Here is a 27,963-nt window from a genome sequence, read left to right on the forward strand (position 1 = left end):
TGGAGGGCTGAGGGGGAGTAGAAGTGCCATTTCAGAAAGTAAGAAATCCATTGTTACTTGGGTGGGATCAAAAACACAGATCTGCTGCCCACTGTGTCTTTTCTTCCATGAGGCGTCTCCCTATCGGGTTCATTTAGATAAAAGTTAGATATAGGGTTTATTTTTTGCCAGTAGCACTGTGTACACAGTTACCCAACGATGTGACCTAAAGTAGGCACTGACAGTAGTAACTAATAGTTTAAATTCTAAGTATGATGGACAGTGTTCCTTCTTAAATATATATTTAAAATAATGAACCATCATTCATTTAACTGTTGTCATGCATCACAGCTGGCTTTGGTCTTGCTTGCCTCATCTTGATAAACTATCGTTAATATACTTCCAATCAGGTGATTTTTGCAACTTTTAAACTAACTGTCTCTTTGAATAATTGGTAACAGCTATTATTTGCTTGAAAGGAAACCTTTAGCAGGTTCTATGCATAAATGTAAAATTGACACTGTAAGACCTTGTCTACTTTCCATTCTTCGATGTATTCTAGGAACAAATATTAACCCAACAAGACACGAGAAGCACAAAACATTTTAACATTTTTATTATTAAAATATTCACCTACAAAATGGCCTATAAACACTATTTACAGAATAGCGAGCAGTGATGCCAGCTATGACACAGAGAAAGAAATGTATACACAGAAAATACTGTGCACCATTGTCGGAGGAAGAGATGAATTTATGGAGAGTGGAGAAAACATACAATTCCCATCATGTTTATAAGAAGATCAGGGGGCAGGTATAAGGAAAAGATTGGGACTCGGAACACTCTACAGTTATTTCCCTGAGGGACAAAACCTGCAGCTGAATCACAAATAATATAAACCTCTCCTAATGCGTCAGCACGGACATGGAAATGAGGTATATAAGGTCTCCGTGCAGTACAACGGACTGCTTAACATTAATATTTGCATACTGTACGTATGTGTTTGTGTGAAAAACCAGTCATCACACGCACAAATGATAAATGATGTGGGCCATTTTTCATTTGATTGACTGAAGTCCTCTCACGAAGAATAGAGCTACAAACACGGCTCTCAGGAATGAACAAACACAACCTTATTTTCAGATGAATGATGATCGGTTTCTAAAATGTTACAGTAGGTTCCGACAGGGTTTCTCAGCACAAAAATGACCATAATCAGTGACTTCAAGTAGATTATAAACACCAAAATTGAAGTTAGGTTTTTCACAAGACAGTGATGACAGTCCTTTCATCCGTATCCAAGTGCTCTAGAAAAAGAAGAAGAAAAAAATTTGTATGATAAATGTTGAAAATCTTGCAATTTTCTAGTTGCAGACAGAGCCTTTTTGTGATTGGAGGAAACACGTCACCACAAAAATATCATTATATTGGTTGTATTAAAAAAAACTAAAAACCTTTATTGTTGTCTTCCTGTTCTTCTGCCTGTTAAGCAAGTTAATATCAGTGTGTGAAAATAATTGCATTGATTTATTTGTTAAAAACAACTTCAACACTGTTCAGACAGCTTTTTGAACTCACTCGGACTTTTCTTTGGAGGCATGGGTTCACAAATCTCTCGATAACAAACATCCTGCTGTACTTTATATGTCCTTTTGTACCTGCGTAGAATAAAAAAAACATGACCGATTAGTTACAAGTATAATCTCTGCTTTTCTCCAGCTTTGCAATTGAGACCAAACAGTATGTCATGATGATCATGCAAGGCCAGAACAGGAGAACTGTGCCTAATATATGACTTACAGGTAGTGGCACACTCCACCCTCCCAGACAGGCACACTCTTCGTTTCAGAGTAGAGACGGGTACAGGGGTGCGGCACTCGCTGGCACACTGCTTACAGCGGGTCACACAACAGGAGGTATGAATGTTTGAAGTATTATCAGCAAGGAAAAGTCTGCTGGATGGTTTAGGAGTCAAGTGGGATGGAGCTAGGCCCTTCTCTCTGGCTGATGAATGGTTTTAGGAAAGGAATGTTTAAACGATCTGCCGCTGGATGTTTAGGTTAAAGGCCTCTAAAGGGGCGAGGGTATCTCCAGTGCCTTCTCGTACACAGCTTCATCACCTCATCTAAGTATTACTTTTAAAGACGCTTTTAAAAAGCTCAAATTTTAGTACTACCGAGGCAATTTATTGTACGTCAAATAGTCCATAATCCTTCATCTGCAGTGACTTTTCTCATTTATAGCAACTACACTTTTTCACTTATTAAGTCAAAACAATCTGATAGACATCCATTTATACCTCCACCAGTGTATCCAGTACAAAGTCCACTGATATTTTAAAATGGTTATTATTGCAGACTCATCAAGCTACTGTTTATACATGTATATACATGCAAGCTTATTATAATGACATTAAGCTAATAAGTATCAATGCACACAACAATCACACACATTTCCTTCTGGAACTCACAGAAACAATTAATTTTTTTATAAGAACTGTGATGTGAAAAGGTTGTTTTTACAGGAGGTTGTGATTTTCTAAAGGAGGAGACACCAATGATCTAAATAATTATGTCTATAAATCCATTCATGTTGAGCAAGAAATGACCTGTTATTCATGCTCCTAAATTAGAATTGTATCGATGCATTAATATTGGTAACATATAATCAACTACTTTGCTAAATGTAAATGATCATTAATTCAATAAGGCATAGTACACTGTAGCTAATTCATTTCTACTGTATCATCCATATAAAGTAGTACTGTAGTAGCAATGTTCAATCTTACAGCCTGTCATAGATACATTTAATACAAGCTGGTGGCATAACTGTACAGTAGATCTTAAATGCAAGTGTACTTGGAGAGATTCCCGTCATCTAAAGATTTGGGAATTTAGACTGTTGAGGGATTTGATTTATTTAAGAGAAATAAGGCTCTCTTATGAAGACAGGAACCCACTTTCTTCATTAATAATATTGTTGGGTGATATTAATTTCGGTCATTTTGAGCTATTTGAGCCTAGTCTCGCATTGCTATCTCCACAGCCCTGTGTCAGCTTATCTATTCTAGAATAGGGGGAAAATAGATCCATCCAGCGCATCAGGCTTTATCCCAGCAATGTTGCATTCATTGAGCCAGACTAATTTGAGCCTAAATGAAATGAGCTCTTGAAATTTGGCTGAAGATGAACCAGTGACACACAGGAAAGACAGATGGAGTCAAATCAGAAGAAAGAAGGATATTGTTGCCAGATAATATACTGCTGCCTCATACAGCCCCCGGAAAATTCATTAAACGTTAATAATGTTACACTGTCTCCCTGAAAAAAAGACAGGAACGTGGTGCAAATAATATAGTGCTTTGTGCCTTCGTTGACAGTGTATTCATGTTGTAGATTCATACCCCTAGGCCTCAAAGTTAACCAAGCCATTTAGAAATGTCAGAAGGGTCAACTGTCAGTGGAGCGTGTTTCCTGCTTTTAGGAAACCAGAGGTCTATACATAGCTCAGTGCTCTATGTCAGTTTACATGATGTCATGCAAATCTAATTTAAAATGTACTGTAAATTCACACCTTGAAATGCTACAGTTACATTGAGAGAAAACATAAAGACAGGACTGTAAATCCTGCACTCGTGACATACACACAGCTGGTGAGCAGACATATCTTACCAAAACCTCTTTGGAGAAGCAGGTTTATACCTATTTGAGTGGGCTTGAAGGCCATTAATACATGTAATGACTTTTGGGGAAAAATTATAAAAGGGATTGTATTGTTTTCACTTGAAATGGCATTATATTATCCTTCCAGACCTCATTTATCCTGACCAGAGTGACGAGGGACTTGGGCTGATCCTAGCAAGCATTCATATAGCTTCCAGTCCAGCTGATCGAACATACATAGGGAGAACATGCAACTCCACACATGCTAAGATGATGTGCTAGCATGTTAGCATTGCCACTGTGAGCATGTTAGCATGCTGATTATCCAGTACATTTTCCAAACAGCAGCCTACTTTCACTGGACCCACCCCGTGTGTATGCGAAAGTGTAGAGAGGAAGCACATAAACTTACACAGTTCACACTGTCTGCCCTTGAACCCCGCTGCGCAGTCGCAGATGAAGGAGTCGCCTCCATTCACACATGTGCCCCCGTTCTGGCAGGGCAGACTGCGACAGTCCTGTGGCAACTCTAAAAGACAACAGCTGTCATCAACATCCACAGTACTAAATGAGAAGGGGGCTCAAGTTTCAGACCCACGACTCAACATTATCTACAGCTGTTACACCACTTCCCTCCTCTATTTCTTTTTTTTTTTTTTTTGCTTTCCTGAATGTAACATCCTGTCTTTCAAGGTTAGCATCCTCATTGATATTTCATTCACAGCGCTTGGCAAACACACTCAACACTAGTAATAAATGACATGTTTAAAGACTAGTTATATATTAAGTAGTCTTTTTCAACAAGTAATGAATCTAATGTATGTGCACCACATCAGCTGGGATCAATTACAAGAGCAGATGTGCCACCAAAACACCTACCAGGCTTCGTTCTTAAACCTTCTTCTTGAATCTCTAGTGCAAGGCTGATTTTGTTTGTTGTTTCTTCCATCTTCTCTAATCTAATTGGTGGGTCAGGTTCTGCAAGGCAAAACATTTCCTGTCATGAATCAGTGTAAAAAGACTAAATGTAGACATGGTACTAAGAGACTTTAAAGTTTTGGTGAACATTCCTCAGCCTGGAACATGACTGGAACATGACATTACTGATTTGACAAAATGGTCAAAATCATATTATTATGACATGATGGGCGTAACATCATTAAAAAGGGCCCAACAATTCTAGAAAGGAAGCTTATTCTCAGGAGCACAAGATAACATCTGTTTAACAGTTGTTATGTTTCTGTTGAGGCTATGGGCTATAAGCCTCTGCACTGGGATGCATTAAGTGAAAATACACGACAAAAATCATCATGATCATTTGACAATTAAGAGAAAGAAAAAAGTTTATTCCTGAAAGTTCTTGTTTTCTGATAAAGCAGACAACATGTGTCAGATATCGTGGGTCTGTCTGTGTGAGAGCACACAGGTCCAGTTTCCATTAGAGGACTACCTATATTTCATCCAGACAGGCCACAGTTACAACCATATGGTTATAAGACCATGGCTTAAGTTATTCCATCTGCATCAAGATAAGCAAATAAGATACGTTTTCATTGTTTGAACATCTTGAGCCAACCACAACTGTTTCAATATGTTGCTGTAGCATGTTAGTTTAAGATGTCAGAGGATGCAGTAATGTCTGAACTCATCCGGCTTTAGAAGCACAATCACTTACTTTAATAGGTAGTTATGGCAACATGACAGAATTACTTATTGCTGGAAATACTGTACAAATGCATGCAATGTTTTTGAAAAAATGTCAAACAGTGTTACAGTAGTGACTTACTAAATGTTAATCACATGTTTGCTCATACGCAGTGGTGGAGGAAGTACTCAGATCCTTTACTTAAGTAAAAGTACTAATACCACACTGTAAAAATACTCCATTACAGTAAAAGTCCTGCATTGAAAATGTTACTTAAGTAAAATTATGTAAGTATCATCAGGAAAATATACAAAAAAATCTGTCAATCAACTAATTGTTTAATGGTCTAATCAGTTCAGCTGTACCTGACTTGTAGGCCGTTATATTGTTAGGTAGTTTCCTTTCTAATAAAAGATCATATTCTATAAACTACATGTGTTTTGTGTGCAAAGATCTTAATATGTAAAGTAACTAGTAACTAAAGCTGTAACAGATGAATGTAGCGGAGTAAAAAGTACAATATTTTTCTCTGAAATGTAGCACAGTAGAAGTAGAAAGTGGCATGAAAAGAAAAGACTCAAGGAAAGTACAAGTACCTCAACATTTGGACTTAAGTACAGTACTTAAGTAAATGTACTTAGTTACATTCCACCACTGATCATACGTGTACTTACTAGTACGATGTCGAATGGCTTTTCGAGGCAATTGAGTGAACTTGGCTGTTATCTTTCCCCTTCTGTCAATGAGCTCTGTGTATCTGCAACGTAGAAACCATGCTAACTGTTTAGCATCGCGGTTGAATTACCAGGTGCAAACAAAGTCTTACCATTCTATATGTTTAAAAATCATCAACACTCTACATGTACCTGTGCAGTTCCTCTGAGTTGTGTGTTTCTGTTGTGCCTCCCAGGTCCTGAGGCTGAGATGGGGGAAGTATGCGTCCGACCTGAGTCCCCTGTCCAGTCCCGTTTGGCCTCTCTCTTCTCCCTGATCTTGCCCCCATTGGCACTGGGTCAAAGGAAATGTATACAGAATTAGTTTTAAAACTCACACATTTGTAATCATATTAAATTGTATAGATTCAGTGAAGCCAAATTGTAAATTTGGACAAATAGTTTAGGTTGCATTGCAAACATACTACCTATACCTGCTCAGCAACCATGTTAGCTATGCATGGCATCAACATTGACAACACAAGAGACACAATTTGTACAGAAACCCATCATGGTAATGTGCAGTGCAATGGTGATGCTGAAATGTTGTGTGGAAACTCCTCCACCTAATGGCATGTGTTTGTGTAAATGAAATATATATATATATATATATATATATATATATATATATATATATATATATATATATATATATATATATATATATATATGAGAAGCCTTTGTTTTCTTACAGGTAGTGAAGGCTAAGTGTTGAGGTATGCTGTGGATCTGTTCCTGCCCGGTGCTTTTCACGGATGTGAGAGCCACGTAGTAGTGTTGTCCTGGTGTCAGTTCACGCAGGGTATATGATCCTAATTTCCCACTGGGCAGGAAGCGACTCCTGGTGTTCAACCCTCGGGTCACGTTGACCACAAAGCCATCTGGGACGTTTCTCGGGTGGCGGCTCCAGGTGATCAGTGCTGAGTTAGTGGTCACATGTGACAGGGAGAGGTTCTGTGGCGGGAGAGGCCCTGAGGAAATAACACATTAAACATATTCTTAATGCAATTGTTGACTACAGTAACAATTTGTTTTACTTTATGTGGATTGATTCTCAACTTTACACCATCATTGTGTTGCACTGTGCTTTAAAATGATTTGTTAGCTGGACTGGTATGCTGCCGCTTATTTTAGTCTGTCAAGTGCCAATTCACTAGAAGCTTTATCACAAGATTGAGCTACATGCATGCCTACCAGCTAAAAGCAGAACTATCCCTTCCTATTAATTCAATTCAATTCAATTTTATTTATAGTATCAAATCATAACAAGAGTTATCTCGAGACACTTTACAGATAGAGTAGGTCTAGACCACACTCTAATGAATTTTTTTGACACAGACACAAAGTTGCCCCATCCACATGGGCTGACTACTTACATTACACACATAAAACACTCTTTAACAAAAACTGAGCTAATCCAAACACCTTGCATATCAATATCTCTAGTAATTTACATTAAAACAGACCAGAATGTCCAGCAATTTGAAGACCATGATTAAATGATATAATAATATAAAATGCATTTCTTTCTCAACCTTATCCTCATAAAGTTTTCTCAATTTTTGTTTGCTTAATATTTCTTCAAGCTTAATATTGCTTTATACTTATTATTAATAGGTTATAGTGGGTAATGGAACATTTACACACTAATTATAAATGCCTTGTACAAATGACTATCAATGACTAATTACAAGCTTTTTAAAATTTTGAAAAAAACATTGAGTACTGACTGTTTGAGATGTAGGGGATGAGGTTAAAGAAAAGACATGACAGGGAGGCTACATTACATTTGAATTGACTAGTCTTTATATGTATATGTATATTTATAATCATCCTAATAACTTGTGAATGATGATATGTAACCTACTTGTCCAGAACTGCAGGGGTCCAGCTGAGTGGCTGGAGGAGGGAAACTCATCTGGTCTGATTCCACTTTGAGTCAACACATCCACTGTGTACATCTGACCAGGGAGTAATGAACTGGGAAACACAAGAGGCACACATCAAAATGGCACCAAAGCAAACCAAGCACGATACCTGACCTCATCATCCTCATAACACTGTTAAGAGCCTCAAAAGATGTGATCAAATAGTGCCCTCTAGTGGCTGAAAGGTATATTACCCATGTTCAACAGTACCATTTAGTGGATACGTAGGATGCTGCAGGTCTGTACAATGAATTGAAATTCAGGGTTGTCAGTGTTCTTTTGTAACACAGTGCATAGTCTGGATCATCGACGACAGTTCAAATGAACGTCAGTTCATTTATCACATAGATCTGCCGGATGTCCCTCACTTTCTGCTCTCTTTGTGTTTACTTTAAACTCTGGTCGCATCGAGGAACGTTGAGTGCAACCTCTGAGCAACATTACACGCTGAAAATAGCAAGTTTTGAAGAAACTTTGGATCAGGCAACAAGGCAGGCCTGCTTGGTTCGTTCGGTAAATGATCATAAAGATTTACGATACACTGCTAAGAGCAAATGTTGCACCTAAACAAGTTCTTTCCCGAGACTATTTTGCAGAGCCACGCTCGCTGTGTCCGGAGCATAGCGCCGCTCAAGACGATTTTAAATGGTTTAAAGAAATGCAAACAACCCAGAGTGTTTTTTCACTTATCCAGAAGTGTATGCTCCGGTTGCCAGACCTTCCTCCACAGTGCTGTGGAGATAGGTCTGTCAATGTGAGACTACACGGTGCAGAACCTGACCTGAAGGTATGCTCAGTGGTGCTCGCGTTGAACACGGCAGTGCGAGCCTCACTGCCATCTGAAGGCAACAGAGACACGTGCACCCTGCTGACTGCTGCATGATGAACCAGCCAGCTCAGCCAAACCTGAGAGGAGGACACATTGACCACCTGCAGCTGCTCCACCCGCCGAGGTCCTAGCACAGAAACACACACATGAAAATTCATGCAAGCATGCAAACGTGCAATCAAACTCATGTGAATACACAAAGAGAGAAACACTTTCCAGAAGCCTTCTCTTACTACCACAGCATTAAAGAGTGAGCTCACTGGTGCGTATCAGTGCAGTGGCAGGCTGGCTGTTGTCGTTGTTGTTGGCATTACGCTTGATGGAGAAGGTGGAGATGTTGTACAGCAGACCGGGCTCCAGGCCTCGCATGACGTGGGTGGACTGCTGCCTTTCAAGAAAATCTGTTTTGTGATTGCTCCAGCCCAGAGGACCATAAGTGACAATGAACCCGCTGATCAGGCTGTGTAAGGGATCCGGCTCATCCCAGCGCAGTTCAACCTCGTTCTCCTCCACACGCAGCACATGGAGACCAGAAGGAGGCAACAGGTCTGGGAACAGTGGCAACCTTACATGTCAAATTCATACATTAAAAATAATTACAGAGTTGTCTTTGCAATACAGAGGATGAGCTACAGAGTATGGGGGGACAAATGTCAAGCTGATTGAGCTGGACTCTGGTGCACTTTGGTGTGACTCTTACTGACCTTTCTCACAGTCTTTGCCTGTGTGTCCTACTCTGCAAACACAGTTGTAGTTCCCTCTCTTGTCACTCCTGCAGAGGCCGCGGTTTCCACAAGGTTGCAGTACACATGGGTTCTCCACTTGGGGGTGACAAAGACAAGCAGTTAGTACATTATGGTTCATGTCACAACTAGGTGCAGTTGACTTGCGAGACAGTGCAAAGCCACTTACACATCTGGCACTGGTCCCCAAAGAAACCGTCCTTGCACACGCATAAATAATTCCGTCTGTAATCCCGACACACACCTCCATTTAGACAGGGGTTGGACTCACACCCGTCCTGCTCTGCACACATATATTTACAGCAGAATTGTATTGCTGTCCTGTATAAACTGTATGTTCAAATGTATAAGCTTTTAAAGTAATGCAACAGGTTGAATGAACACAGTACCTATTTCACAGTTCTGTCCTTTTAAGCCTTGAGAACAATGACACATGTAGGAGCCAGGCTGGTCCTCACATGTTCCCCCGTGCTTGCAGGGTTCCGACAGGCATTCATTTATGTCTTAAGACGAAACACACATAAACATAGGAACTACATATGTGCACAGGTGCATTGAATTTCTGCATTTAATACGAGAAGACTTTGATCAGGCTTTACCTGTCTGACAGCGGTTTCCACTAAAGCCATCATTACACTCACACTGGTAGGATCCGACCTGGTTCCGACATGTACCGCCATTAAGACAAGGCTGTGATAGGCATTCATTGATCTCTGTAAAGATGGGAAATGAAGATAAAGGGTATAAACTGTTGCAATAACTGGAATCTCATTTATTAGGACTTTTCAGGGATCATTAAAAGACTCCATTTTTTGTTCAGAGTATGTGTCCATGTGTGTTACAGACCCTCACAAATGGGTGGCTGGCTCCAGTCCCCCTGAATACCACAGATGCTCTGGGTGGCTCTGGGCACAGACGTGAAGCCTGAGTGGCATATATACACAGCCATGGAGCCTGGTGTTGTTAAGGAGAATTGGACCTCTGCGTTTTTCACTTGTGGAGGCAGCCCACAGCCAAACTCTGCAATGATTACATTCACGTTGACAAATGTCAGCATGGCTGCATAGTAACACAAGCTCATAAACACTGGGGCTTAAAGGAGCTCACCCAAAACAGACTAACAGCAACATAGGTGTTTTCCATCCAGGCTCTCTGTTTTTGTCCTCCTACAATTATCTCCTGCATGCTGTTACAGCGTGTAGACATGAATCACCATGTCGTACTTTATATAGAGTCTGTAACCGGTCTATATCTGTGAATGTTGGGCCTCCGGTGCAGCAACACTGCTAAAATTATCTTCAGATGGATAGCCAGTATCTCTACACTTGACAGCTCAGGATATCCCCTGCCTGTGCCAATCGATTGAAGTCAATGTTGTACAAACTTCAGCATCGGAGCGAGATTTGGACATTATTGTGTGGTGAGACACAGTCTACTTACCTGCAGTGATTGGTACTGAGCTCCTGCTTATTTCACAGTGCCTGCCGTTGAAGGCCTCTGTGCATTCACATTTGTACTTTCCTATGTAGTGGAAACATGTCCCCCCATTCAGACAGGGGCTGGAGGAACAGGGGTCTGGCTTTCCTGCAAGAAATTACACTGAGAATTATTATTGAAAATAATAATAATAGTTTTATTTGAATAGGCAAGGCAAGGCAAGGCAAGGCAGCTTTATTTATATAGCACATTTCAGCAACAGGGCAATTCACCTTTCATGCAAAGATGCAGCCCAACATGCTTTACCAGACATGAATTTTAGGCCAAAAAAGTACAATAAAACATCAAAAACTATACCAACAACACCAACAGACAACCAAATACCAAAGATTAAGATTTAACAAATGACCCCAAATTACACTAAAAGCCACATTAAATACAATACCAGTCAAACGTTTGGACACCGTTTCTCATTCATGTGAATAGGAAAGTGTGTCCAAATGTTTGATTGGTAATGTAGATAGGTCTTTAATTTCTTTTTAAAAACACCAAGGGAGGTTGCTGGTCTAAGATCCAAGAGGAGGGTATTCCATTATTTAGGGCCATTAAAAACACTACTACTACTTCTAAAAGAATGTCTAAAAGAAAGGCTGTGGAAGATCAGAGTTGGAACATAAAATAAAAGTCAGTCGCTGATAGAGGAAGGTGCTACGTTATGTAAGGCTTTATATAAAATCACTTATAAAAAAATGAATGTCAGGAGCAGTGGTGTTATATGACATATATGTTTTAGTATTAGTCAAAGTCCTGACAGCGGCATCCTGAATTATCTGTAATTTTATTCAAGACCATTTAGGAAGCCCGATAAAAAGAGTTGCAGTAATCTAAGTGACTTGTAATAAAAGCATGTATCAGCATTTCAGCTTTGTTCTGAGTTACAAAATGGTCCAATTTTAGTGATATATATGTGTGTGTGTGTGTGTGTGTGTGTGTGTGTGTGTGTGTGTGTGTGTGTGTGTGTGTATATATATATACATATATGTGTATTTTCATGACCTTGTTAAAATGGCAAATCAAATTTAAAAACCACTCCCAGATCTTTCACTTACCACAACCAAACATTGACTGCAGTCTCTGTCTTTCTAGTTTTGATCTGACAAGTAGAATCTCTGTTTTCTGTTCCTTTAGTTTTCCAAACATGTATATCAGTGACACAGGTATTAAGAGCATTCAAAAAGCGGGGGTTGTCAGACGATTACTTCCCGTGCAGTCTACTACAGATGTACTCAAAAGCTTTCACACAAAGCTTTCATACAAAATGTTTTGAATATTATTACTTAAGGGTGGCACTCACCCACTTCACAGTGTTTCCCAGCGAATCTGTAAGGACACACACATCTGTAGCTCCCAGCTTCTTCCTTACAGGAGCCTCCATTGCGGCAGGGACCAGAAGCACAGGTATTAAGTCTAACTGGAAAGAGACCGGGACAAGGGAATCCTTGAAGCAGAGACCACTCTAGCTTTTAATCACACAAAATAAATCTGTTCCAGTACATTGCAATTCCAAAAAAAAAAAAAAGTGCTCATAACTCAGTCATATGTACAAATTATTATAAGCCTTTCGGCATTGTAATTTTTCAAGCAGCATTACGAGTAATGGCATGTTTCCTGGTTCATTAAAGTTGGGTTTGAGCCTAAGGGATGCTTTGATTAAGGCACTTCATTAATTCATGTGAAGGTATTCTGATAGTGTTTTTATCAATTACCTTTTTCACAGTGCTTGCCCCAATGTCCATATTTGCATTCGCAGGTGTAGCCTCCATCCCGCTCGTAGCAGTAGCCCCCATTCAGACACGGAGAGGAGTCGCAGACCGATCGGGGCTGTACTGAAAAACACACACCGAGACTTGACTGTGTTCCATTGCACTGGGAAACGTTAAAACCTCTTTCATTTTGTTCAAACACGTGGACTTGGTTAAAGAAACACAAGTTATTTGTCATTTAATGATTGCATCAAATACAAATTCTCCTCACAACGCTCAACAGCATAAATCATTTTGGAATTTCCCTCCACATCGTAAATGTAAACTGTAAATGTGACCATTCCCCTTTGAAATAGAAAACGACATTTGTGAAGACCAGTGTGTTTTAAAAATATGTTTGTCGCTATAGAAACCAGCTACTTGTGCAATGACACATAGCTGCAAAGCGCGGTGTTGTTGGGTTGGTGCCTGAGGCTCTTACCATAGGGGTAGAAGTCCTTGTGATCTAGCTCTGCTCCACTAGTCTGGCATGTACACAGGTAGGCTCCTCCGTACTCCAAACAAGGAGCTCCATCAGGACACGGCCTGCTGTTACTGCATGGCGTCTGGGTTACTTCTGAGAGAAAGGCATTGTGAATGACCAACCAATTTCTGGTTTGAGATATTTGTGATCTTACAGGGATCCCCATTTTCTTTCACATTCATCAAAGCTCGAGACACCTGATAGGATTATACTCACCAAACTGACAGTAGAGTCCTGTGTAGCCTGAAGGGCATTCACAAGTCCCATTGATGTCCACACAGACACCCCCATTCTGGCAAAGACATTCCTCTGCAGACACAGGAAAAGAGAGAGAGAGAGAGAGAGAGAGAGAGAGAGAGAGAGAGAGAGAGAGAGAGAGAGAGAGAGAGAGAGAGAGAGAGAGAGAGAGAGAGAGTTTGTGTGTGTGAGTAAGAGAGGGAGGCTCAAAGCTGGAAAGTTTGCTCCAGCTACTTGAAAGCAAGTACTTAAATGATGTTAAGTTTTCAGTTGTAAGTGTAAACATAGGCAGAAGGTTTAAAGTTCAACATGTGTACCATATGCTGAGCATCTTTCATCTGCTATACTGTAAACTGTGTATTGATTTGCTGTCATTCCTCTTTCCCTATTCTTTTCCAACAAAGTTCACAGGACCAGAAGATTACCAGTCAGCATGCTGCACATCCGCTCCGTACAAATTGTAAGAATGTTTTTATTTTCCTCTCCTTCCTAATTGCAGCAGTGGATCAAAGGACGTGGCCGTATCACAGCTAAATGGCTCTCCTTTGAAGTCCCAGGAGCTCGGTGGAGGCTATTATTTTTCTGATGATATGGAGCATATTTTGTGACCAAAATGTATGGCCCCGAGGGCAATTAATGCATTGTTAATTTGCAAGAGCCACTTTCATTGGCCACCTGTGCGGCCCGGGCCCTTTGATCTGAGAGCCTGATTAGGCACTTCTGAGTCCCTCTACTTTCTCTTCCTTGAATCATGCTCCTTTTTCCACTGTGCCTTCCAAGTGAGCCAGGCAGGAAAGTATTTGGGAGATTTAAGAGAGCCTATATAAGCACTGATAGTTATTTCAGCTCAAGGGTGAGAAGTAGCATGCATTTGCAATAGCTCAAATACTATTAAAGAGATTGGTTTTTTTTTGTGGGGAGACGACCTGCAACTACTGCTATCAGAGGGTGACACTAACCTCTCATGGGAGCCTGAATTAGCTTTAAATTTGCTCATTAGTTATTTCCTAAAACAAATATAATGTGACACAGACATTAAACATAACATTACATTACTTAATATGCATTTATGAAAGGAAGGTATGAAGAATTAGCTGAGGATGATAGCATTTACATATTTTGTGTTCAAATTGCCCTATGGTTATGCAAGCAGCAGCTGTGCTTTAAACTATAGTGTGGTGCATTGGCCAACTTCCAGAGGAGCCAGTAGCGGTGTGGAAGCATGCATATTTCAACAGCTCTGTCTGAAGAAATGACCTGAATACCAAAGACCAGCTTTGACTCATAAAGAGGCCTTTTTAAGTCTAGACAAAGCACTTCCTCTTGTTGATAAACTAATAAAATGTGCTATAAAACAATTATTCACAACATCAAGCGACTGGTTCCCGTAGTAAACTGGGCGAGGCCGTGTCAGTTTTGATAATTACAATAATCCATCATCACAGCAGCCTCTTCCAGGGCAGAGCTCCAAATTCCTGTGGCATAGCACAGCTCCTCTTTAAATACCCCGGTCTGCTCTCTACCTGCCCAGCTGCCTGCAGTGAGTGTACAATACCTTCACACTCGTCACCATAGAAGCCTGGAGCACAAGTACAGTTGTAGATTCCCGAGCTGGTGTATTTACAAATCTGATGCTTCTTGCAATCTTCCTCTTCACACAAGGCTGCATATGGAAAAGCATGTCAGGCTGTGGTTTAAGACTTAAACTGTATGTGAAAGAAATTGGCAAATCTTAATTTGTAGCGGTACATGCTTTTACCTGTTTGGTTTTCTGCCTCAGTTGAATTGTCCTGAAGCACCTCCAACTCTGAAAAAGAAAGATAAGAATGTGCTTTAAAGGGTTGGTTCATTTAAATAACCACAAAACACATTTCCTCACTTACCTCTCGTGGTACAGTATTCAGTAATGCAAATAGTTAGATAACTGTCTCTGAGACATGTGCTGCCACAACAATACAATGGAAGGAAACAGAGTTGAGTCAGCATTGAAAAATGACATTCAAAATTAACAAACAAGATGAGTAGACTGTCCCTCGTGTTCGGGTCAATCCATATACATCATGTTTAACACTTCTTACAAAAGGAAAAGTCCCAATAAAAACCTCATTGAGTTGGCAGCAGAAATCATACAGATATCTTAACACCTGCGCAATTAAACCCAAAACTATCTGCATGGCTACATATCACTAACTACAGGTAAGTGAGAAGGATGTGATACAGCATATGAGAAAATATTAAGGTAAAAATAATAATCCATTTTATCTTATCAAGAAACTGCACATACTGTATGTTTGCTGTAATTTAGGAACAGTGTTGCCATTACATAGTTTGTCCACCAAAAAGCACCGACTGAGCAAATCTAAAAGATTTTTTATCAAAAATGTTTATGCTTATTCATGCATTTATGTTAACGTCTGAATAAAATCAGAATATATTGTTAGCTTTATATAGGAGGATGGACAAACAGACATATGCCACAGTCTTGTCAGTCTTGTCCAAAGACAATGATGGTGCACTTCTACACAGCCATCATCGAGTCCATCCTCACATCCTCCAACACCATCTGGTACGCTGCTGCCACTGCCAAGGACAAGGGCAGACGGCAGCGTCATTCGATCAGCTGAGAAGGTGATTGGCTGCAATCTGCCGCCACTCCAGGACCTTTACGCCATCAGGACTCTGAAGCGTGCTGGAAAGATCGTGGCTGACCCCCTCCCACCCCAATTGAGGTCCATCAGGACCAAAACCTCACGCCACAAGAACAGTTTTTTCCCCTCCGCCACTAGCCTTATCAACAAGGCCTGTCTAGACTCTCTCCACACCCCACCTCTGGCTCCTCATGCCACTGTACCTACTCTGCTGTGCTGCTATTTTTATTTTTATTTTTAATTAATATATACCGTGTTTATATGTTTATACTTATATTGTATATATTGTATATTGTATATTCTGGTGCTTGATTCTCTTAGCCCTCATGTATTTAGAGATTGTGTGACACGCACCTACAGCACCAAAACAAATTCCTTGTATGTGTAAAAAACGTACTTGGCAATAAAGCTTTTCTGATTCTGATTCTGATTCTTCAATCCCAGGGAAACTAGCCCTATAACTCTGGCAAACAAAGTAGAGATCGACCTGTACTACAGTTTCTGCTATCAGTTAAATGTGTGACCCTCTATGTATTTAGGATCAAATGTTTTTCTTTACAGTTCAACATTCATGACCCTATTAAATACTATGAAGGCACATTGTTTGGTAACAGCAAATAGTGTGATAAAGTATGATGAAAATATTTGCTGTGGAAATACAGTATACCGTAGGTGAAATTCTTAGTTTGTTGCAGAATTTGGTGTAACACTGGAGAAGCGAGTGGACCAGCTCACTTTTAAAGTTCATACCCATAAATACTTGTTTGGCTCTTAAAGAGGTATGATAGGATTCCCTTTGTGCTTGTTCCAGATCTAAAAATGCTATATTACAGGAAGCCAAAGGCAAAAGTAGGTCTTACAGGCTATGTCAACATGTCCTATTAAAAAAACCTTTTTCCGAACATGCTTTTCTGGCAGAATTTGAGTTGAATTCAAGTCACCTGTCTCGCAGAGTGCTCCAGTGAAGGCAGCGGGACAAATACAGGTGAAGTTGGCCACCTGATCGATGCACTCTCCTCCATTCAGACAGGGCTGTGACTCGCATTCATTTATGTCTGCAGGATGCACAAAGTCAGTTAATCAGACAAGAGACATTTGTCTGCTGTTGATTCAGTTTCATATTAAAATTTTTCAATCTTCACATGGAAAAGCAAGATGTGGTTGTCTGAGACATTGAGCTGGATTGAGAACACTGAACTTCCCTTCTGAAAGCATAGAATTTCATTGCCCAGGTGTCTGGTATTAGCAGTAATCCCGTCTCATGTAGATACAAGGATTCATGAACTGTGCAGGGCCTGATAATTCAATTCCCTAATGGGTTCAAGTTTCATCAACAATCAATCACAAGAGGAGCCAGATAAGTAAATGTCTTTTTGGAAAGCGACCTGACTTCAGTGAACTTTCTCACTGTGGTTCATTGCTATATTGTGTGACCCAAGAAAGAAGAAAAAGAGTTGTTTCCAAATGAATTCAACCATAACCTCCACTTGGATCCATTTGTCTAGGTAGACTGGGGAACTCTTTGGACAAACACATCTGCCAAAATGACTGAGTTTGATGTAGAAAGCAGCAGAAAATATTTCCTCTGGAGGGAGATGCATACATTCCCCTGGACTTTTAAAAAAACCCTCTCACCTGTCTCACACAGGACACCAGTGTAACCCGGTTCACACACACAGGTGAAACTGCCAGTGCCCTGTACACACAACGCGTTGTTGAGGCACGGTCTGTCTTTGCACTCGTCAATGTCTGTAACACACACAAACACACACCCAGGGACAGAGAGACACGCTCATGGAATATTTACTCAGCTGATTAATATATCCGCCACCCTGCTCCCCTCACTCTGCAAGTATGTGCTGCTGGCTGTGAAAGGTATTAGAAGAGGTTTGATACATGTGGGAATAGGCACAGAAGCTCCAGAGAGACTGGACCAAGATATTCTAAAATACTTTTTGTTGTTTTTTAAACTGCTTAATGAGGTACACAATACCTTAATTTATCAGAGTTTTTCCAAGTCTTCGGCTTACTTAGTGCATGCAGATGGTAAAAGAAAAAGTGTGGAACTTTTAAAATACAGTAAAAATGGGGTATTTTGCTATTGCGTAAAATGATATATACTGTTATGTGCTGTTACTTCACATTTTAACAATCTTTACATTTCCATGTGATTAGACAGTATTCTAGAGAGAAGAAATAAAAAATGTAATTGTAACCGCAGTATATACCAGCTTTAAGGCAAAGTGTCTTTTGTACCTGTTTCACACTGAATCCCAGTGTATCCACGGGGACAGTGACAGATGAAACTATTAATCTGGTCTTCACAAGTCCCTCCGTTCTGGCAGGGATATGAGGCACACTCATCGACATCTACAGAGTCAGGGAGAAATACAAAGAGAGTAGTATGACTCTTTTAATTAGTTAAAACATCTGGCCGAGGTCAGTTAGTAAGGTAATTTCAGAGGAGAGTGCAACAGATTGACATGAAGCTGATACAAGGATTTAAGGAAATATCCGGGGGTTCATTCGGCAAGTATTTAGTTACAAGTTGACATTATTTTTCCTGGCTGATCTCAGGTTGACAGGTATTCACTCACGGTGTGCAGTGTGTGTCAAGCACAACAGAGCAGGAAGCGGTGTCAACCATAACTCACCAATCTGGCATCGTCGGCCGGTGAAGCCAGCCAAGCAAGAGCAAGTGAAGGAGGGGTTGCCTGTAATACAGTCATCGATGCACTGGCCTCCGTTCAGACATGGTCGCAGGTGTGGGCACACTGATGCTGTAGAGAGAGGTCAATGTAACAGAAATCCTAAAAGCAAAAGTATTAAGAGTAGAAGCCCAGGAGTAGAAGAAGCAGGTCTTACCGGAGTTATTGCAGCCTCCTACTTCCACATTTGCATCATCTATACGGAAGACCCATTTGCCTGGGTAGCCCACGTTGGTGGTTCCCTCAACGTTCACCACATCAGCTGTACGAGAGCCGGGGATGTTGAAATAGCGCTTGCCATCACCAGCATTGAAACCTGCCTGGGAAGAGAGTAACAAGGAGGCAGACATCACAAAAGACAGCTGAATCAGAGTTTAGACACCTGAAAAATGTAGTTTGCATCTTCACAGGAAGCAAATCATACTGTACATTACAAATTCTGACTGACACCTTAAGAAAAAAAAAGAAAAAAGAAATCATGATCTTACCTGCGCTGCAATCCCTCCCAGCCCAGCCAGGTTTCCTCCACTGCTGGCATGCATGCCTGTGGTCCAAGTGATGTTATTGTACTGGAATATAGTGAAGGAAAGCTCTCCATCTGTAATAAGCACCACTTGGAAAGTATTTACCTGCATAGAGAGAAACAGGCTCGGTTTAACAATTTTCTAATTTCTACGAAATTTGGTAATAATGCATGCATCTGAAAGACTCCTCATGTTAATGGTACGGATTCCTAAATCTCAGTCAGGCTAGAGACATAATACACTCATCTGGACCGGTTGTTGAATCAGATAGCAAAAAAAAAGTCACAATTACCATTAGAATGAAATCCAATAGGTCTGCTTTCCAACCACATATTATATACCAATTTTAACTGGTAACAACAAGGCTATTTCCAGGGACTTTGAAATTATCTAAGCCATTGACTCCCAGTAGTTCATTCCTATTAGATGGGCTCAAATATAATAATTCAAATGTATTCATTTCAGTTGGTTTTAAAGTGGATGTTTAGTAACACTACACAAAGTGGATATTGTTATATTTTTTTCATACAAGTTTGCATTCTTACTCCACTTGGAGTGACAGAGGCTGGATCTTTCAACCATTTACTCATTACATTTAGCATGCTAGCTTGCAAACTAGTTTTCATAAACTCTCAGTGGCGACATGGTGTTAAGGTGTCACAGTTGACGCAGGGTGGTGGAGGTGTGTACGGTGAAGTTAGCCTATTGTAGCTGAAGGCTCATGGTTACTGTGACAATTATTTTACCAATTTATCAATTTCACACCAATTTAGATGATTCTAAACAACTTACTTTTTTTTTTAATCACAATTTGAAATCTTTCAAACAAATTGAGCCACTCTACAATATTTCCATATACCCACTGGCAACTACAGCAGTGCCCCTGGTTTAAAATCACTGATGTGGATAGGTAAAACCTACATAGAGAATCATAGATGTTTAAGATGTGGCTACATGTTAGAGTGAGAGCTGTAAAGTTAAGAGTGAGTTTGTACCGGTGTCAGGGAGTTGCCTCCAAAGAAAGTAACTTGGTGCCATGTACAGATGAGGAGCCAAGTTGCGTTGAAGTTGGGGAATTCTGAAAAGTACGTCCTGACATCACCTGAAGCCCTCCTCAGGATGGAGGGCTCCTGGCTCTCTCTGTAGAAGACCCTCCCTGCTCGACGGTTGTCCACATCAGCCCAGAATGGAGCCACAACCCTTCTATCCCCGGCAATTGGAAAAGCCACAGGTGTGAACTGAGACACCTCCCTCAGGAAAGATACGAGGCCATTGTTGTTAACCTGAGGAGAAGAGAGTCACAGTATGTGAATAAGGATAATAAATCTGTGACATATTTTTGTTCACCATGTCAGATGAAGCCCCTGTGACTTGTTTGGAGGGTTAGTTGGGGTTATGTGGGCAAACAGCAGCATGGGGCAGCGGACGCTCCCATAACGGATGTTTGCACATCCCATGTAGCACACAGATGCTACTTTTAGACTGTGAAATGACAACAGCTGAGAAAACCAGGTTTCTGCTGCTCACGCACGCACCTGCAAAGTCATCACACCTGGAAAGATGTTCACGGCCTATAAATCCACAGATGTCTGCCAACAGCAAAGTAACCAAATAAATGAACCCATCCACCCCTCGTCCACATACTGTATATCCTCTGGGAGAAATGCACAGTCAGCACTGCAGCTGTGTACTGAAGCATGGTGAAATATTGACACATTTTAATAGGTCAACGATTGGTGTATTGCTAAAGCAATTAGGAAATTAATTCACTTATTCAATGGCCAGAAAATAAGTCAAAATCACTACTTTAAAATGTGGGGATTTTCTGGTTTTCTCTATGGATTTTGGACTGCTGCTCAGATAAATCAACAATTTGAAGACAATTGAGACGGGCATTTTTCATAATTCATTTTAAGTTGTTAGTTGCACTCATAGATTGGTTTTTATACATTTTTACATTTGGGGCATTCTGTTGTTATTCTTAAAGCTGCATTAATTGATTTTGTGGCCACTTGAGGGCAGCAGAACAAGCTGTAAATACAACACTGACATATTACCACCTTATACGGCTAACATGTTTGCAACTGTTGCCTATTTACACACCCAACAGAGACCTGTAAGTCCAAAATGATTCTCCTTTGACCTCTGTTTTGGTCTGCAACAACTCCAGGGGGAGCTAGCTAGCTACCAGCTAGTTGCTAAATGTCGTTTGGTGCTGGGCAGATAGTATCCAGTTGGTTTATCAATTTTTTGCTAAAAACAGCTGCCTGCTGCGACTGGAAACAAGGTTGATAGAAGTGGTGAAACCAAAACGGTGATGTTAGGGTATAAAACCAAAACAATGAGCTTAAAGACCCTAAAACAATTCTGAGGGGAAATACAAAGTTAGGTGATCATTCTCTGTGGGTTCGTCACTACAAGCAACCACTTATACATATATAAAGTGATTTCAATATAGTTATTTCATTTATGAAAACTATTGATTAGTGCAGCTTTATGATGCATTTGGAAAAAGGGATTACAAAACTGCAGTTGACAATGGTAAGGATTGCAACCAAGACAGTAAATGTCTTGCGTATTTTGCTTGTGGGTTCACTACCGTAGTGCTAGATAAAAGAGGTACTATGAGTTGAGGAAAAAGGTACAGATTATTAATACAAGAAAGATCAGATGTACATGAGGGATGTTTCTTAGGGAGGGATGTTATTTAGGGGAGAAAGTGAAAAGCCTCTAGAAGAAAAGATACATGAAGAGATTTCTGTGATAGAGTCTAAAATAGCACTTAGCAATGTGGTAAATGGTCATTTCAATGATAGATTATGAAGTAGCATTTAGCATTTATAAGGATCACAAACATTAGATGGTATCAGACAGGCCGCTGCACTAAATTTTGAACATTGTAAGAAATAAGATACTAAGCTTGAGTGGAGAGAAAAATTCTACAGGCTGAAGGGTTGAAATCCCCATGAAAGGCCTTCATTCATTCATACATCATTTCTGCATATTATCAACAAGGGGAGATTCTTCCCACCGTTGCACCTATCCTGTTTCTCCTAATCGCTGGTGTAAACTTTGCCTCTCTGCATTCAAGCCGAATGGCATGTGACAGTGACAAAGCAACGTCAGATGTTCTCGGCTCTGCTCCCTGCATGTATGAAAACCATAATTTGAAGGACTTTGCTGTAAAAACAGCAGAGGAAGTTTTATTTGGCACGGCACAGGGGCTAAGTTAATTGGCCGACCACAGTCTTCCCCTCTGCATCAGCGTGATGTGGTAAGACCGTGGCTGATGTGGGGAAAAAGATGACCGACTGCAGGGGCAGGGCCCAGGGGTCAGCCAGAGCGCCATCTGATACCGGGAGAAAAACAAGAGAGAGGGCACAGGGCTGGATGAATGGAAGGATGTACATGAACTAAAAACCTCCTGCACCCACATACCCACTAATGAGAGACCTGTGGTGGCAGCGGTCTGGATGTCACCCATCTTACAGCGAAATTAGTGTCGGAAATAATGCTGAACACTGAATAGAGTTTATACTAATACTGGAATATGTTTAATCGCCTAATCCAATTTCTAGTAGCATCTGGAACTGTTTAAACAAGTGTATTCCTTACTTGTTAATATTTTTTAGGGGACTACTTTGACATGGCAACAAACTTAGAGGAATTTAAACTGAACTTTTTCTTTGCATCACATGCTTTTCTTCTTCTCATGAATTTCAACCAGGCTATGACTAGTACAGACATCTAGTGAAGGGTGGTTGTGGCTCACCCTTACAGTATGCGAGAGAGAGTGAATGGGTTCAGAGCTGCCTTGTGTTATGCTGTAACATGACCAAGTTCAGAATCACAGGGGAGAGAGGTGCGATCAGCCAACCCTGTAAGAAGCATCTCTCTCCCCATATTTCTTTCTCTCACTCTCAATGGTGCCACTCCACTCTACAACTACCTTGTTATTTTTTGGGGAATTCTCTGCCGGATATATCCAGGATTTTGCTTGGGTGGTTTTCTTTAGAGCCAAGCAATTTATGGACTAAAATAAACTTTCATCTGGCTTAAGTCAAGCCAAAGCAAACCCCAAAATGAAAAAGGTGCCCGTGGATCAGCGCAGGAAAACATTCGTTTCCCTTGTCAAAAACGGAGGTTTCACAGTTACAAGCTTGTACAATTATTTGACGAGACCGAAGGAAGTGACTACTCTGTGCACTTGGCCTGTCTCCTTAGCCTCGGCTCACCTTCATCTCCGAAGAGTTTAGATTGAGGCAATAAATCCTGTCTGGTCCATAGTGCAAGTGATGTGGAGGTTTGGTGTAAAACGATGTGAGTGCACTGTTTAAATTATCTAATGTAGGCAAATGTATTCAACAACAAAAAAATGAGTCTTCCTAGAGTCTTGTCATCACTGTGAGCTAAAAAGGCAACCAGCGGAGACTCCAGGAAGTCACTGCACCCAGACAAGAAATAGTCTGGTACATAACCCTCCGGAAAAACCACAACTTGTTGTTTTTACACAAACAAGCTTCCAGTGATATGCTCAGCTAAGCTAAACATATCCTGGCTGTAGCTTCATAGTTAATAGAAAGACATTAAAACAGTGAACACGTGTATTTCTCAAAAAGCAGAACTGTTCTTTTGAAGTGCATCACTTACTTTGAGACTTTAGGATATTTTCTGCTTTTTTAAAGTATGTGCGGATATATCTTGTCCATGGTAGATGAACTGTTCTAACATCACTTAGCCACATCTCTCATCCCACACATGCATATAAAAAGTACACATGCAGAGTACAAAGAATAAAACTTGATGCACACATCTTTGGGCCATACATAGCGGTGAATAAGAGTGAGTGAATGAAAATGCTCAAACTGAAGTGTTGAAGCTCTTTTGAAGAGCAGATGAGCACTAGCAGATGTGCAATGTGTGATGAGTGCAGTTATACTTCAGCACATTCTTGGCAGGATCCTTTCAAAAGATATTTGAATTTTGTTTAAATGTAGTTTATTTCTAATTACATACAAATGCCACGTGATCTTGAGCATTTTAGTACTATAAGTACACATTTCAGTATTTAAAAATGAACAAAAAGCATTAGAAAAGCTTGCGTTTTTCCACTGTCTGTTTATGTTTCTACAATAAGGTTAATATTTAAAAAATACCTTTGATCATAACCATCTTTTCTCACATCTGCTTTTAAACTTGTGTTCTATCCTCTCTGACCTTGGACATCCTCCTTCATGTTCTTTACACTGGCCATCCGTAAGAGTAGTTAATCCGTGAACTGCATTGTTTGGAAGCCCCTAAGACGCTTTGCAGATCCATCTGTGTTCTGTTAAAGTGATTGGTCATTTCTCAGATAAAGCAGCTGGACAGTTCCAGGGGAAAGACCCCTGCCATGTTATCTGAGGCGTGGGAGAAGGGGAGGGGGGGACCTGGAGGAGGAGAGATCCCAGCAACATGTGAAAACTCCCAGACACAAACCATAACAGAGGGACAGCCTGGTTACCAGGAGGCAGAAGTGGGACTGGAGCAGGTCCAAGTCAGGAGGGGACACATGTTTGTACAGGGATTTGTTGGGTCTGTTGATGCGACATTAGAGACTTCTGTAATCAAGTTGCACATGGCTGTGACAGTCTTTAAATCCCCTGCTGTATTTCTTGATCACAACCGCTAAAAATAAGATGTCTACAGGTGGGAACATAGACTGATAGATGAAAGGGTTCTGCAGTGAGGGGTTTTAAGGTGTGTGAATTGCTGAACAGAATCAGTTATGATAATAAAGTAAGACAGCACCAACCAACCATCTAAAATCAGTTTAGTTCTCTAGCTTCCATGTGGTGGTAGCCCAGAGGCTTGGAACAAACCCCTGGGAGAAACTATTTACACAATTGCAGCCCCTGACTGAAATATTAACTGTTCAAAGCAGCTCTCTGGTGGCAGAGATCACCATGTGGTCGGTGCGCTTTACAGCAGATGTGTAATGGATTCAGGTGAGGCATTTCAAATGAGTATGACTGTAATTTCAAGTGCCTGCCACAATCTGTTATGCCTTGCGTGACTACAGAATTACAGTCCAATGAGATGCAGGATATCACATCACAACTAACACAGCACATTTCAGAGTGTTGAGTTCTCAGACTTTGATCTCTATCAGATGATAATTCAATCTAAGAACAACAAGCCAAATCTTTTTAATTTGACTAGTGAGTAGTATTAGTACAATAGGAGTGATGCGCTGGAATTCACTGCAAAACTGGGAAGAAACACAACGTAACTACTAATATACAGAAGCTCCAGATCAGTGAGTTTATAACTCTTTAGAAAGACACTCAAACACCCCACTTAAAAATACTGTGCCGCCGTCTGTGCACTGTGTGTACTGTAGATGCAAAAGAGTTTTAAAAATTGTCTTCATTGGGAGACTGACCTCACCCCCATGGCTCAGATGCTTAGATTAGAAAGATGACCTTTGACCTTGCCCATTGTTGCCATGGTTCCTCAGGCTACCCTGCCCATGGTTTGAACAGGGAGGAGGCAGGCGGGGCTCAGAGCGCGGAGGAGGGGATTCGGAGAGCGAAACGCGGATGCATAACCGCAACAGGTGGTGTTGATTTAAGGGAGTTCTGCCTTTCCATGTGCTGGAACTGAACCCAATACATGACAAAGGCAGATCAAAGTGTGTTTCACTGTGGTGTGCGAAAATCCTTGTCAAACCATTCGGCTTCCTCCCATGAGCACTGTTTCTCTCTCTCTGGCGTGCATATACCCCCCCCCCCCCATACTCTCTCTGAAAAGGAACTGCTCACAGATGCTCCGCGGCAACAGTAAGAACACAAACTGTCATTTCCTTTAACAGCTCATCGTGGACTTATTAGAACGGGGCTTACCACTGTTCTGCTAATAGTTTCTTTCGCACTCTCCCTCGGTGCACATGAGAGCCCTCAGAGTGTGAGGAGGAGGGCAGATGAAAAGAACGTCATGAAGGATTTTGATTCCACCCGTGGGGGGAAAACACGATATTCTACAAATGAGGTTACACACTAGAGCTTGTGAGCGCACGCAAACATATACAAACTCTCAAAGGGCACTGCAATGTAGTATTTGGCTGCATGCCAAATCTCATCTCCCTGAGGCTCTTATACAATCCACACCATGTCAGTTTCAATTGCCAACTGCAAAGTGCATGCACACACATACACACATGCTGACATATAAAGACATAATCACACACATATCAGTAAAAACACACACCCACACACATAGCAGTAAAAACACACACCCACACACATATCAGTAAAACCACACTGCTCTGTACTCACATAGAGTCCTGTGTGCCTGTCTCCAAAGAAGGGGAAAGCAACAGAGATCTCCACGAGCCTGGAGCCTCCGTCGTCCTGAGAGATGGTCTGGGAGTCCCCCTTGTCCTGGCCAAAGGGGTAGAAGTCCTCCAAGGGCACAGCGAGTTCCACCCCAGGCAGCAGGTCCAGGGAGAGCAGGGTGCAGAAGCAGGGCAGCAGGGCTTGCAGCACCAACACCATGGCCTCAGCCACCCAGGGATGGAGCTGACAGCAGGCACCGCAGAGGGGAGGGAGGAGCACACACACCTGAGGCAAACAAGAGCAGAGCAGAACAGGACACGAGTGTACGTTCCTCCTCTCAACCACAGCAGTCTGAATCCTCCCCTGACTGCTCTCTGGCTCTGCCTCTTTCTCCCCTCTCTTGTCCTTTAGTAGTGAACTGGGCTTCTTGTGTGAGACAGGGGAATACTGTAGATTCCTTGCATTCTGCTTGCTGCTGGGTACTGCATGAGCTACACTCCGTCTCACTGAAATGAAACGAGGGAAGGAATGAAAGAGGGGGAGCAGCGTGATTCAGCTGAGATGTGTTTTTTTTTTTGTGAACAATCCAGCGATTTGGTCCCTGATGGTCAGCTTAGAAATATCCTCAATAAAAGCTCTATTCTGCCTGCCAAAGGAGTTCTTTCAGTTTTGGCCCCACCTCCCCAGGGATTCACTACCTTGCATAATTAGCTACTTTCAGCCAATAGTTGAAAAGAGGCCGGTAACTGGATAACCACTGGGCGGATCTATGATAATCAAAGGGCTGCTTTAAAGAAACTCTGACAAGATTTTTCTCTTTCAGTGAAACTTCTACTTTACAGTTACCAAGGCATATGCAAGGTTACACAGTGAGAAGACATGCATGTGCACTGTTTTGAAAATGCAACACTGTACAGTTGTTATGAGTGAGAGAAAGAACCTAAGTGAGAGAAAGAGTGAAAAGGAGTTCACTGGCTTTTAAGACACTTACACACAGCAGATGTATGTGTGGATGAATACACACAAACACACGGAGAACACAATGTATTTGTGTTTTCTAATCATCATAGGGAAGACCACACATCATCTGAAGATTTTAGGGTTGTGAAGGATTACAGACGGATTGCCAGTGAAACTTTCAAGGAATGACGATCCCCACAGACCTTGGAGTCTGCAACGATCTTTGAAAGAAAACACTTAAGACAGCACTGGCAACAGAGAGCGAAGGTCATTCTCTCACCCACAACACTAAATCCACAAAAGCTTTTAATGGTGCGAACCAAACGCCAGAACTCCCATGCCATGAAA

General features: G+C 41.1%; 1 protein-coding gene across 3 annotated transcripts; it reads right to left on the reverse strand.

Moving 5' to 3' along the window:
- Nucleotides 1-578: 578 nt before the first annotated feature.
- Nucleotides 579-27,942, reverse strand: sned1 (sushi, nidogen and EGF-like domains 1). Of its 3 annotated transcripts, none has more exons than XM_039811098.1 (32): nucleotides 26,656-27,942; nucleotides 20,335-20,622; nucleotides 19,304-19,444; nucleotides 18,973-19,135; nucleotides 18,762-18,887; nucleotides 18,364-18,477; nucleotides 17,743-17,856; nucleotides 17,049-17,162; nucleotides 15,219-15,266; nucleotides 15,015-15,122; nucleotides 13,439-13,531; nucleotides 13,181-13,312; nucleotides 12,703-12,822; nucleotides 12,291-12,407; nucleotides 10,940-11,083; nucleotides 10,346-10,519; nucleotides 10,099-10,212; nucleotides 9,889-10,002; nucleotides 9,669-9,782; nucleotides 9,461-9,577; nucleotides 9,017-9,304; nucleotides 8,709-8,883; nucleotides 7,867-7,979; nucleotides 6,692-6,970; nucleotides 6,153-6,294; nucleotides 5,961-6,043; nucleotides 4,521-4,619; nucleotides 4,054-4,170; nucleotides 1,780-1,870; nucleotides 1,558-1,637; nucleotides 1,434-1,461; nucleotides 579-1,286 (listed from the first exon to the last, which is right to left on the reverse strand). In XM_039811098.1, the coding sequence occupies exons 1-31, from the start codon at nucleotides 26,872-26,874 to the stop codon at nucleotides 1,436-1,438; spliced, it is 4,167 nt and encodes a 1,388-aa protein (XP_039667032.1). In that variant the 5' UTR covers nucleotides 26,875-27,942; the 3' UTR covers nucleotides 579-1,286; nucleotides 1,434-1,435. The 3 variants fall into 3 exon arrangements, with proteins under 3 accessions (XP_039667032.1, XP_039667031.1, XP_039667030.1); XM_039811097.1 differs by having other exon boundaries at nucleotides 1,780-1,867; nucleotides 13,181-13,315; XM_039811096.1 differs by having other exon boundaries at nucleotides 13,181-13,315.
- Between the last annotated feature and the right edge of the window lie 21 nt (nucleotides 27,943-27,963).

Source organism: Perca fluviatilis, chromosome 9 (genome assembly GCF_010015445.1).
Source record: "Perca fluviatilis chromosome 9, GENO_Pfluv_1.0, whole genome shotgun sequence".
In the NCBI taxonomy this organism is placed as follows: domain Eukaryota; kingdom Metazoa; phylum Chordata; class Actinopteri; order Perciformes; family Percidae; genus Perca; species Perca fluviatilis.